The sequence below is a fragment of the Procambarus clarkii genome, chromosome 14 (genome assembly GCF_040958095.1).
Source record: "Procambarus clarkii isolate CNS0578487 chromosome 14, FALCON_Pclarkii_2.0, whole genome shotgun sequence".
NCBI classification, from domain to species: Eukaryota; Metazoa; Arthropoda; class Malacostraca; order Decapoda; family Cambaridae; genus Procambarus; species Procambarus clarkii.
In genome coordinates, this window is record NC_091163.1 from 13,710,760 (window position 1) to 13,724,902 (window position 14,143).

At 41.1% G+C, this 14,143-nt stretch overlaps 1 protein-coding gene across 1 annotated transcript; it reads left to right on the plus strand.

Annotated features, from left to right (window-relative positions):
- The first annotated feature begins 8,208 nt into the window (after window positions 1-8,208).
- On the plus strand, window positions 8,209-9,995 carry LOC138364698 (antifreeze protein Maxi-like). The gene is made up of 3 exons (XM_069324680.1): window positions 8,209-8,253; window positions 8,492-8,616; window positions 9,518-9,995. Exons 1-3 carry the CDS (start codon window positions 8,209-8,211, stop codon window positions 9,993-9,995), a joined length of 648 nt encoding a protein of 215 aa, XP_069180781.1.
- The last annotated feature ends 4,148 nt before the right edge of the window (window positions 9,996-14,143 follow it).

Consider the following 14,143-nt stretch of genomic DNA (forward strand, 5'->3'; position numbering starts at 1 on the left):
GAGTTTTCAGTTGCATATGTCCTGGGGACCATTCAGGCTTGTTCGCATTTGTGTTCCTCACGTGTGCCCCAAAGAATGAGGTGATTTGGTAAAATGCTATGCCCAAGATAACTATCCGAGTGCCGGCGGTGGGGTGGTTCATATAGCCTCGGCTATCACCTCATTTTGTCCGGTCGTGATGGTCAAGTGGATTAAGGCGTCTTGTACATACCAGTTGCGTTGCTTCTGGGAGTATGGGTTCGAGTCACTTCTGGGGTGTGAGTTTTCAGTTGCATATGTCCTGGGGACCATTCAGGCTTGTTCGCATTTGTGTTCCTCACGTGTGCCCCAAAGAATGAGGTGATTTGGTAAAATGCTATGCCCAAGATAACTATCCGAGTGCCGGCGGTGGGGTGGTTCATATAGCCTCGGCTATCACCTCATTTTGTCCGGTCGTGATGGTCAAGTGGATTAAGGCGTCTTGTACATACCAGTTGCGTTGCTTCTGGGAGTATGGGTTCGAGTCACTTCTGGGGTGTGAGTTTTCAGTTGCATATGTCCTGGGGACCATTCAGGCTTGTTCGCATTTGTGTTCCTCACGTGTGCCCCAAAGAATGAGGTGATTTGGTAAAATGCTATGCCCAAGATAACTATCCGAGTGCCGGCGGTGGGGTGGTTCATATAGCCTCGGCTATCACCTCATTTTGTCCGGTCGTGATGGTCAAGTGGATTAAGGCGTCTTGTACATACCAGTTGCGTTGCTTCTGGGAGTATGGGTTCGAGTCACTTCTGGGGTGTGAGTTTTCAGTTGCATATGTCCTGGGGACCATTCAGGCTTGTTCGCATTTGTGTTCCTCACGTGTGCCCCAAAGAATGAGGTGATTTGGTAAAATGCTATGCCCAAGATAACTATCCGAGTGCCGGCGGTGGGGTGGTTCATATAGCCTCGGCTATCACCTCATTTTGTCCGGTCGTGATGGTCAAGTGGATTAAGGCGTCTTGTACATACCAGTTGCGTTGCTTCTGGGAGTATGGGTTCGAGTCACTTCTGGGGTGTGAGTTTTCAGTTGCATATGTCCTGGGGACCATTCAGGCTTGTTCGCATTTGTGTTCCTCACGTGTGCCCCAAAGAATGAGGTGATTTGGTAAAATGCTATGCCCAAGATAACTATCCGAGTGCCGGCGGTGGGGTGGTTCATATAGCCTCGGCTATCACCTCATTTTGTCCGGTCGTGATGGTCAAGTGGATTAAGGCGTCTTGTACATACCAGTTGCGTTGCTTCTGGGAGTATGGGTTCGAGTCACTTCTGGGGTGTGAGTTTTCAGTTATATATATATATATATATATATATATATATATATATATATATATATATATATATATATATATATATATATATATATATATAGTTCTTGATCTGATTTCAGAGGAACAAATTAATAAACTCCTGTAGCTTATATATGGTTCTGATTCTATACTTTTGATTACAGAATACAACCTACGTGAGACACATAATTAAAAATGCAGCCCCGGCATATGCAACAAAAATAGTAGGACAGAGGCCGGCTACAAATCATGGACTATGGAGCTGCAGTATTCAACTCAAGAATTGCAGCAAGAAAACTAAAGTGATAAAGAATGGATATAGTAAAAAGGGAGACGCAAATCAGAGCATTAAAATATAACTATTGCGTTCAAACAGGAGGTTGTGGACGTTAAGCTTCCAAACATGCAAATCATACACGAATGCAGGAAATCAAGAAATATAGGAACAAACTACTTTTAGACCATGAGCTGGACCTTAGTTTTAACCGAGTATACTTATTATATCACAGTATATCATTCCTCTCTCCCCTATCCCTAGCCATACCTCTTTGTACTCAACTTCTGAATGATTCCAGGACTTTCCAGATCTCATAAATACTTCCATAAATTTCCAGGAATTCATTCTAAATGATGCCATGAGTTTGCACGTCCCATGAACGCTCCCAAGACTTTCCAGATCCCACACCTCATGAATGCTTCCATGATTTTCCCAGGTAGCATACCTCATGCATATATTCATGGCAAGCTCCGCCCGTGTTCTGACCTGATAGAGCCCATCTCTCTCTGCTCGACAGCTCCTCTGCTCACCCCCTACAACAAACACTGCCTCGGCAATATTAGCATTTCCGTGAAGTCTCCATCCTGACATGCCATCTGGAGGCCAATTTCAACATTTCTATATATTCATTAATCACTAGTCTCTCGACAGCGATAGATATGCACACACAGAGAGATGACTCTATCTTATCGGTGTATATACACTAAGAGTATAATTAATTCTGAAATATTATAGAGCCTGAAATATAATAAATTTTGAACATTAATTCTGAAATATACAAAATTCTGAACAATAATTCTAAAATATAATCAGTTCTGAACATTAATTTTGAAATATAATCAATTCTAAACATTAATTCTGAAATATACCCAAATTCTGAACATTAATTCTGAAATATAATGTTCATGCTGATTAGTCAGTATGCCAATATTGGTAGACCTAATGACCCTCCAGAGTTTGATAGGCCTGTAGCCCAATGCCATGTATGCTAAGGATGTATGCAGTGAAAGGTGTGCCCCATTTTATATATATATATATATATATATATATATATATATATATATATATATATATATATATATATATATATACATATATATATGCAGAATAACCACATATGAAAAATTGAAAATGCTTAACGCGTTTTCGGCTAATGCGCCTTCATCAGAGCAAAGTAGAATGAAAAGTAGAATGTGTTCATTCTACTTTGCTCTGATGAAGGCGAATTAGCCGAAAACGCGTTAAGCATTTTCTATTTTTCATGTGGTTATTCTGCATACTTGGATCAGTGTTTTTGTGATCATTGTTGCATATATATATATATATATATATATATATATATATATATATATATATATATATATATATATATATATATATATATATATATATACATATATATATATATATGTGTGTGTATATCACGAAAATAAACACGTGATTAAGAATGTGACAATGTCAGTATATTGTATATATTAAGAATATTGTATAGGCAGTGTATATTAAGAATATTGACAATGTCAATATATATATATATATATATATATATATATATATATATATATATATATATATATATATATATATATATATATATATATATATATATATATATATATATATATATATATATATATATAGCTTTAGTGAGGCCAAATATCCTATCAAAGATTGAAAGACCTTAATACTAAACTAATTCTGTCCCAGTGATAATGACAATTCTAATAAGCAATTAACAAATGGATAACATGATGAATAGACTAGTGGATATTTTTATTTGATTTGTTTTACACTGTAATCAATCCTTTTATCTTTTGAAATTAAATAAAAATTTAGTATATAAAACATTTAAATTTTGTTTTATTTTTATTTCACAACAAAAATATGAACATCACTGAATGAATATCACACTTCAAAAGATAACGTCTATGCCACTGATGCCTGGACTTCTCTGCATACCACAGGTCGTGTTCCAAAACAGCGCTCAGTATGTATTACTGTTCACTGCTCAAGCACAGTTCAAATGCAATGTTTAGGCAAAGTTCCAATGCAATGTTATGTCAAGGTTCCACTGCAGGGGTCAGGCGTTCATCCAAACTGACCTTTTAAAAGTCAGGGATGTCAAAAAAGGAAAAAAAAAAAGTTCCTCTTTTTTCTAGGGATGCTACTTAAGGAAATGTATAGTTTAGAATGAAAGAATTCATTCAACTTAATGAAACTTAAGCCAAATTAATGTTAAATGATGTTTCAACCTTTATTATGAGAGCAAATGTGGCCTATATTAATCTCATATCGATCTGATTACCATACTTTCCGTAGCTTAAAGTAATATGTATGAAATTCTTAAAAAATAAATTAAGTAGCTCAAATTCTCTACACATATATCGCTATTTATCGGTATCTCGTTCACGTAGAAACAAACCTATTTTCCATGTGGTTTGCATGTAAGTAGGTAGTTAGTAGACCTATGTAGGGTACATATTGGAGAATTACCTCTGACGTTTAAAAAGCATCACCGTCGCCTGTTTATGGGCCATGTTTAGTCTGCCAAAACGTTCGTACATGTATATAATAGAAAATAATATTTTTGCAAACGTAATTGTTGGGGCGTTTAGGCTGCATTAATAATATTAAAATCAATCTCACACACAAATGCACGCTTACATTTATATATTGTTGGTTAGCAATGTATAAATTAATGACCAGGAATGATGTTGAAAATAAACTAAGTCTCTCATTTTTATTGGGTCATGCAGACGAGGCGTCACAATAACGTGGCTGAAATATGTTGACCAAACCACACACACTAGAAAGTGAAGGGACGACGACGTTTCGGTCCGTCCTGGACCATTCTCAAGTCGATTGTGAATGGACGGACCGAAACGTCGTCGTCCCTTTACTTTCTAGTGTGTGGTTTGGTCAATTTACTGGATCAAGTTATCATAGTGTAAAGTGTTAATGCACGCAAACACAACACATCCAACTGCAAAAACACCAGGCAACTTATGGAAAGGAAATGAGCAATGCAGGTGGAAATATTTAAGGAATAGATAGGATTGAAACAGGATTGGTGTTGCTGTTTAAGATTCGCAACTTGGAACAAAAAGTTCCAAGTAGCACGGGCTATGGTGAGCCCGTTGTGGACTTACCTGGCACAGGAACGGGGCTGTGACACCGTCAGTAAAAAAAAATGTTAAAACAGGAAGAGGCAACTGAATATGTTCTCTAGAGTGAGGTGAAGTAAAGGTGTAACATAGGCCAATAGGCCCACTGCCTCTTACTTCCCATGTTCTTATGGAGGCTGAGGCAATATACTCGTGGTTCTGTGATCGTCTTGAAGATGGTTAGTAATTTAACTGTGTCTCAGTTGCAGGTGATGAGTCACAATAACGTGGCTGAAGTATGTTGACCAGACCACACACTAGAAGTTGAAGGGACGACGACGTTTCGGTCCGTCCTGGACCATTCTCAAGTCGATTAGTCGATCAATCGACTTGAGAATGGTCCAGGACGGACCGAAACGTCGTCGTCCCTTCAACTTCTAGTGTGTGGTCTGTGTCTCAGTTGATATGGTTATGAGCCATAAGACATGAAAAATACTTTTTTTACGTTCAATTGAATATGCCAGCAAAATTCCACCCTAACAGCAAGGTCTTGACAAGAGATTCCAACCCTAACCAGGTGGCCGGTGGCTGAGCGGACAAAACACTGGACACGTGATCCTGTGGTCCCGGGTTCGATCCCGAGAGCCGGCGAGAAACAATGGGTAGGGTTGCTTTTATCCTGATGTCCCTGTTATCTAGCAGTAGATAGGTACCTGGGAGTTAGTCAGCAGTCACGGGCTGCTTCCTGGGGGTGGAGGCCTGGTCGAGGACCGGGCCGCGGGGACACTAAGCCCCGAAATCATCTCAAGATAACCTCAAGAAGTGCACGGTTAAGAAGATAGGATTGGACACCACATGATGTTAGTACACACTGTGCTTCAGCTCCATGACCACTTGAGCTGGACGATAGAGCGACTGTCTGGCTTCATGGAGGTCGGCGTTCAATCCCCGACCGTCCAAGTGGTTGGGCACCATTCCTTTCCCTCCGGCCCATCCCAAATCCTTATCCTGATTCCTTCCCAGTGCTATATAGTCGTAATGGCTTGGCGTTTTTCCCTAATAAAACCCTTCCTCTATGACCCATACAGCACACAGAGCACCATCGAGTCTTCTTATGAATCCATTTGTTTCGTTTTCAATTAACATCTTTCTAATTAGTTTATTATACTTGATCATAATTTTTTTTATTTAGATTTGGAGGTGGGTATTATTTTGTTATGTGTGTGTATTTATTATTTGTATTTACTATTTGTGCCAGCAGAATCGAGCTTTAGCTCCTGGTCTCCGCATTTCTAACTGTCTGTTGTCTAAAGTATTGAATCTTGACCGCTTTTCCTCCATAATATCTACTTTATACTTTTTACTAATTCATAAAGATATCCCAAAGATGCAGCCCTTAGACGCTGTCTTATTCCCAGGTACCTATTCACTGCTAGGTGAGCAGGGGCAACAGGTGAAAGACAATCTGCCAAATTGTCTCTGTCTAGCCCGGGAATCGAACTCGGTCACTTAAGACACCCAAGAACTATACATTCGGCCGAGAGGTCTTGTGTGTGTGTGTGCGCGCGCGCGCGTGTGTGTGTGTGTGTGTGTATTTGTGCGCGATTATGTTTGCATGTTAATGAGTTTGTAAGTGCATTTATATCAATAATAACAGACATTACCAATGATAACGCTAATCAATAAAGTATTATCAATAAAATTCGAGCCTGATTTAACCCCCTAAGCATCAAGAGGGAAACGAGCAAAACGTACTAGCCACACGTGCACAAATTCTTGGATCACACTTCCAAAACGTCCGTGCCAAAAAAGGTCTTTTGTTAGATACTTTCCTCTTTTATTTCTGCAAATCTCTGAACTTGGCGAGAAGCAATCAGGGAGCAGAAGGAAAAAAAAAAAAGAATTTTCCATTTGGAAGCAAAAAAAGCATAATAATTGTCGAAGAAGCGAATGAACTGAGGTAATTATGATTCACCTTCACTTTATTTTTAAATTCATTAATTATTTTTTTTCCCTTAGAGGAAAATGTTTGGAGAATGGGTTTGCCGAGAAAGACAAAGACACCGAGAGAGAGAGAGAGAGAGAGAGAGAGAGAGAGAGAGAGAGAGAGAGAGAGAGAGAGAGAGAGAGAGAGAGAGAGAGAGAGAGAGAGAGAGAGAGAGAGAGAGAGAGAGAGAGAGAGAGAGAGAGAGAAGGGGGGGAAAGCGACAATGTGAGGTAGAAGAGAGAGGGAAAGCGGCAATGAGAGGAACAAGAGAGAATAATAGATGAGAATATGAGGAGGAGAATAGCAGCTTGTAATCTGTCAAGGGTTCTAAACTTGGTGGCAGCCTATAACTCTGACCACTCAACATACATATATATCTCATAAAAAGTTCCACGAGTGATTTCGTTCTCAGCTAACTGAAATAACGAGAGACCCCCCTAGAGCCACCAGGTTATTCTTTCAGCGCATTAGCGTGGCGATACAGAGAGGAAACGCACACTATATTTCCTACCTGCCAACTGAGGAGCTCGAAGAACTCAACAAGCCTCGTACCTAGCATGTAACCATTGTTGCAACCCATTTTCTGTAATGAAGTTTAAAATAAAATTTAAATAAAATGTGTAATATAATGGGGGTGGTTGAAGACAAAATGTGAATGTCCGCGGGTAAAATAAACATATTTTACTAAATATAACAATGACAGAAATGGGGGTGAGATGAATGATTGTAGCAAGAATCTTCTGTATATTAATTCATGTCTATATATATAATCTAAATGTATCAAGTTCATTACATGATAAGTTGAAATATTATCCTATAATAGGTAATTTTACTATTTTCTTATGGCCTAACATTTAAAGATGCGTTCCGTTGACCCGGTCAACATTCTCCAAGGCAGAGTAGGAGTGAAAGCAATTTAGCTATAGCTACTAAAATCCTAACTAACAGGTGAAGGAAGATTCCGCATGGGATAATAGGTCCACTGCAGCTTTCCCATCTCCCTAGGTTCCAACGATGGCTCGGGGAAGTATGGTGGATGTCCTGTATGGGTTTCTAAGATGGTAAACAGTTGGCTGAGAATGTTTGATGTGTAGTGCTTCGTGGGTGTCTAATCTTCATTTGTCATTTTACCTGCTGAGTATTTCTGTTTTTTGACAGTATATCTACGATGGTAATCTGTTTTTGTGTAATTTTTTAATTACACAAATTTGTGTAATTACAAATGTAATTACACAAATGGAATTTACATTTGTGGAATTACAAAACTGTAATTTTTTTATATTCATTTTTTTACATCAGTATCTTAAGTTTCCTTAGAATCATCATCATTTTCATAATTCTGATCATTATCAACCTCAACATCATCATTATTTTCCACTTTTTCACCACCATGGTCATCACTATCACCACTATAATGGTCATCACTATCACCACTAAAATGGTCATCACTATCACCACTATAATGGTCATCACTATCACCACTATCATGTAAAACTATTTCCACTATCATGTCCGCTATTGGTCCATCAATACCATGACTGTCACCAGCATCATATCAGAGATGCACAAGCCAAACAGAGTTATCAGAGCGAAAAATTAGCTTCTGATTTTTCTTCCATTCCGACTAATGTAATTCGTTCATTCCCCGATTTCCTGAGGGATTAATGGAAAAAATTAATTAATTCAGCTATTCCTATTAGGTATATTTCTCCCTTTACCCTCTCTTCCTTCCCTCTTTGTGTTATATATATATATATATTTTTTTTTGCCTAATACATATCGTTCACAGCCTGTCTCACACCCTCTCTTTGTTGCAGTGGGGTAATTACTTCTTTCAGACCCTTCCTCCTGGTGGTGGTGGTGGTAGTAGTGGTAGTGGTGGTGGTGGTAGTGATGGTGGTGGGGATAATGGTGAGGCTTACCTGTCTGTGACTATGAAGAGGTGAAGTCCTTGTGCCCTGCCAGCTAGCCTAGTTATACATGTTGCGTTCGAATCCTGATGTTCGAATTCTTTTTCAAGTCTATTTATAAATTGTGGATGGAGGTGGCTTCTACTAATATTTTCTGCACTTATTAACCACCTGTATATGGTACGAGTATTTCTTAGTATTTTTTGGATTCAATCGTGTTTCTAGCTTCCACCTGTGACCTCTTGTCCTAATTTCAATTAAAGGGTATATTTTTCCATTTTGTTTATAACCCTCAGTATCGTGTATGGTGTGAACATATCCCTTTATGTTTCTTCTTTCCTCTAGTATTGAGATATTTTGTTCTCTTCAGCTTTCTTCCCAACTTGGTCCTCTTACTTCGGGCATTAGATGTGGATTTCATCTGAATGCTGCGCCTTCTGTGACTTTCCCTGTCACAGATTGTCTTGAAAGAATCCATTTTCCATTTTACTATTTTTCTTTGTCTTGCACTTGTGGTTGAACTCTAACAGCCACCTTTTGTTTTTGACAAGTTCTTCCTGTAAATTTCTTCCTCGATTTTCACATTTCTCACTAGCATTCCACCCTTTACACAAATTGATCTATACGCGTTCAATTCAACAGGTCATTCACATGAGTTAGAAACATCCCTACACATTTAAGTCTCTTTTCTTCTTTTCTTAGCTCTATCATTATATATTCACTTACACAGAACGTCTCAACAACACACATAATGAACCTACACGAGAAAAATGTATCTAATGCTTTCAGACAGTTCTGGAAGATACAATCTATCCAGCTTTCATTTTCATGAATTGTTGGGATAACTTTGTCATTGAAATCTATAAAGTTGGTCAAGCACGACTGTTTCCCCCTCTAAATCCCCACGCTGCTCTTCCGTGACAAAGTTTCCAGGTGCTGTTGTCTTGTCTTTGTTACTGCTGCTGCTACAGTTTCTGTTGCTGTTCCCACTGCTGCTGCTGCTGGTGCTGCTACAGTTTCTGTTGTTGTTCCTACTACTGGTGCTGTTGCTGGTGCTGCTGCAACACTTTCTGATGCTGTTCCTACTGCTGCTGCTGCAACACTTTCTGATGCTGTTCCTACGACTACTGGTCCTGCAGCTAATGTTGCTGCTGCTACATTTTCTAATGCTGTTCCTACTGCTGGTGCTGCTGCTACAGTTTCTGATGCTGTTCCTACTGCTGCTGCTGCAACAGTTTCTGGTGCTGTTCCTTCTGCTACTGGTCCTGAAGCTAATGCTGCTGCTACATTTTCTAATGCTGTTCCTACTGCTGGTGCTGCTGCAACAGTTTCTGATGCTGTTCCTACTGCTGCTGTTGTGGCTGCTTTTGCTATTGATGCTGCTGCTGATGTGAATGATATTGCTACTTAATGCTACGATTATTGTTGCTGCTCCGTTTAAAGAAAAAAAAAACTAGAATTCAATGTAGGTTCTGAAAATTATTTACGAAAATTAAAAATGTTAAAATATTTCATTATTAACATTTAATAAAGACAGAACCCTATTTTAGACTTAGAAATGCAAGAGATAAGTGCTGAAAGACTACTATTTTTTTTTTATCTGTGGCACTCAGAAAATTAAGCGCAGGGTCTTTTGCATGATGAAAGTTGCTTAACTCTGGCTAAATGCGGCGTGGGTGCCTAACGAGCGGACTAACTTGTACAATTGGCACTTTAGTGTGTGTGTGTGTGTGTGTGTGTGTGTGTGTGTGTGTGTGTGTGTGTGTGTGTGTGTGTGTGTGTGTGTGTGTGTGTGTGTGTGTGTGTGCGATGGTGTGAGGGGTGACACGGAAGTGGGATTGTGATAGTGCATTTTATTTTCTCACTCTCAGTAGGGATGTGTGAAGGGTTTTAATTGTGAATGGTTTTGAAACAAGGACAAAATGCTCTTTACAGAAACAGTCTAGTAAAGAATGGTTCGAAGTTACTATATATATATATATATATATATATATATATATATATATATATATATATATATATATATATATATATATATATATATATATATATATATATGCACAGACCTGAAATTCATGGAGCAATTTGAATACCTTTGCCTCTATTGTGAGAATAGGGACCTGGGAGACCTTTGATCGCGAGTTCGAGCCCCCGACATAACTTTGCATACATACTAGAAGGTTGCAGGGGAAAAATAAGAAGGTGGTGTGATATAGAGCTTTATGCAAAACCATTCCTTACACACCAGTCCATTCCTACTCACCAGCTTCCATCTCTCGTTCCATTTCTTCCTCCCACGCTCATTCCATCCTCCTTCACTCCAATTTCACCCTCCCACGCTTCTCCCATTTTCCTCCCCCTCTTTCCCACTTCCTCCATTCCTATTCTTTTTTCCTCTCTCTCCTACCCACCCAATCAGAATAATGCTGTGGGAGACGGGGACAGGTTGACACACGACAATACTCCGATCTCCACTAAATCACTCACCCCCATCGACGTTCTCTGACTTTATCCTATTCACAACAAAAATTATATAAAAAAAAACAGGAGTGCATACTAACTCAGGTTTACTCCACGGGACTGGTGACAGGACCCCGGGGTCTCCTGTTGCCAAACCGTATAGAAGCTTATGGGAGATTTTTTGTTTATAATGTTTTTTTGGTCCTGTGTGGGAGTTGGTCCTGTGTAATAATGTGTTGTGGGAGTTGTTTTGGTCCAAAACTGTACTTGCAGGAGGTTATGAGTTGTGGAAGGTCTTGTTTGAGAGAGAGAGAGAGAGAGAGAGAGAGAGAGAGAGAGAGAGAGAGAGAGAGAGAGAGAGAGAGAGAGAGAGAGAGAGAGAGAGAGAGAGAGAGAGAGAGAGAGAGAGAGAGAGAGAGAGAGAGAGAGAGAGAGAGAGAGAGAGGAGGACGGGTTGAAGAATGGGAGAGCAAGACGTAGCAGTCAGACAATAATTCGCGACTCTAAATTACCTCTGTGTTATTGTCGGTGGAGAGGCGGGACCAAAGAGCCAAAGCTCAACCCCCGCAAGCACTGCTAGGTGAGTACCCTGATATTCATTCACAAGTATTCATATATATATATATATATATATATATATATATATATATATATATATATATATATATATATATATATATATACGTATATGTATTTGAACATATATAACCCAGAACGAGATATCTCTCCATCCCTTCCCCTCCCCCTCTCCTTCTTTCTATCTCTCCTTCCCTCTCTCTCCCTCTCCATCTCCCTCCCTCTCCCTCTCCATCTCCCTCCCTCTCCCTCTCTCCCAGAGCTCACTCATCACCACTAATGTCTACCCAGGAGACATCTGCCTCAATACAAAGAACTGTTATTTCACACTATCATAAAAAAATCAAGCCATAGTTTTTTGTAGTGTATAACGGTCGTCGGTACGTGATGCAGTAGCACGAGTACGTGCTTCCCGTCTCTTACGTACCCTGGCGTATGACGTACAACGTTACCTTGAGTTGATTTCGGGGCTCAACGTCCCCCTGGGGCCCGGTCTCCGGCCAGGCCTCTTGGAGGCTGGACTGGTCAACCAGGCTGTTGGATGCGACCTTTGGCGAATAACGCACGGCGTTATATATACATATATATATATATATATATATATATATATGACAATGTCAGACCACGGAGGAAAAATGAAACAGGAATTTCCTTAAGTACTTTCGTATATTAAATACATCTTCAGAAGGTCATTTTACAGATCGAGTGATGGGTATAAATAGGCAGGAGAGAGTGGCCACTCTCTCCTGCCATACAAAGTGAATACCATGTATATATAGTGCCATAGTGAAATATACATCTCAAAGTGCCAACTCCGATACTCAGTGCCATACACACCACAAAGTGTCAACCCCAGTTTATAGTGTCATACATATAACAAAGTGCCAACCCCATATTCTCAGTGTCATACATACCCTGGTGTACATATATGTGAATGTATATTGTGTGTCATGTGTATAGCCCACTCGATACCACGCCTCCCCCCCCCAAACCGACCCCATCCCCCCCCCCCCGCACCTCACTACCTGAGCTGACCCTCGCCCCACCGGCCTCCACACCCAGCCGCGGCCTCCACACCCAGCCGCGGCCTCCACACCCGGCTGATGCCTCCACACCCAGCCGCGGCCTCCAAACCCAGCTGATGCCGCCACACCCAGCTGATGCCTCCACACCCAGTTGATGCCTCCACACCCAGCCGCGGCCTCCACACCCAGTTGCTGGCTCCACACCCAGTTGCTGGCTCCACACCCAGTTGATGCCTCCACACCCAGTTGCTGGCTCCACACCCAGTTGATGCCTCCACACCCAGTTGCTGGCTCCACACCCAGTTGTTGGCTCCACACCCAGTTGCTTGGCCATGACCCAGTGTGTTTGCCCCCCTCTATAGAATAATGCACAGTTTAACTCGGCCAACCGAGTTGAAATGGAAGGGGTCCCAGCGGTCGGGCAGGACTCCACAAGCCTTGAGGTGCCAACAACTGCTCCTAAAAGAGGTTTTTGCCGAGTTTGCAACAAAAACACCGCCATAAACTCCATCGGTGGTGTTATCCGCTTTCACACCTTCAACGAGGAAAGATGCAGTGGTTCCCACCAGCTTCCGAAGGGAAGCAATGGCCAGCTGCCATTAACAGTTAGGGAAGAGACTCCCATTAACCTAATCTCATCTGAGAACCTCACCCAAGCGATCATAGCGACGTCTGCTAGAACATTACCACACATCCCAAAAGCAGCCCGCCCAAATGCAGCAGCCAAACTTTGTAATCTTCTGAAAAGGGTCAATGATGCACCGGAAAACATTCAAGCGTGGCATAATGTCCTTCTGTTTGGCAATGTATGCCTCACCGTCCCTCCAAGGAGGGACAAATCACTTGCTTCCTCGGTCCTGAGGGCGATAAATGAATACCCAAGGGGGGACAACCTAGTTCGCCTGCCTCTCCGAGCAAAACACACCCACCGCAGAAATGGTAACAACAACATACCGGAAACGTACAAAATCAGAGCACAAATCACCAAGAAAATTGAAGAGGGAAATACCGCAAGTGCTATTAGAGTCCTCACCAGTGACGAGAAAATTGCTCCTCGAAACTCAGCCACAGCACGGGCCCTGCAAAGCAAGCACCCACCCAGAGCCCCTCAAGGCGACAACATCGTTCCGCCATCAGCCGACACCATTTCAGACCCATTAACAGTTGGTGAATCTGAGGTCTACAAAGCAGCCCTTTCTTTTCCACCTGGGTCAGCAGGCGGCTTTACAGGGTTAAAACCTCAACATATCAAGCAAATGTTAAATCCTGCGGTTGGTGATGCTGCACAAGATCTTCTTATGGAACTCACAAGGTTCGTCAACATGTGCCTGGCTGGTGAGATACCTGAGGTCATCAGGCCTCTCTTTTTTGGTGCCTCCCTCTGTGCTCTCAAAAAGAAGGACGAAGGAATCAGGCCAATCGCTGTTGGCAACACTCTCCGACGTCTGATTGCCAAGGCTGCTACGAGGGTTGTCAGCCAGCAAGCGGCTGAATTGCT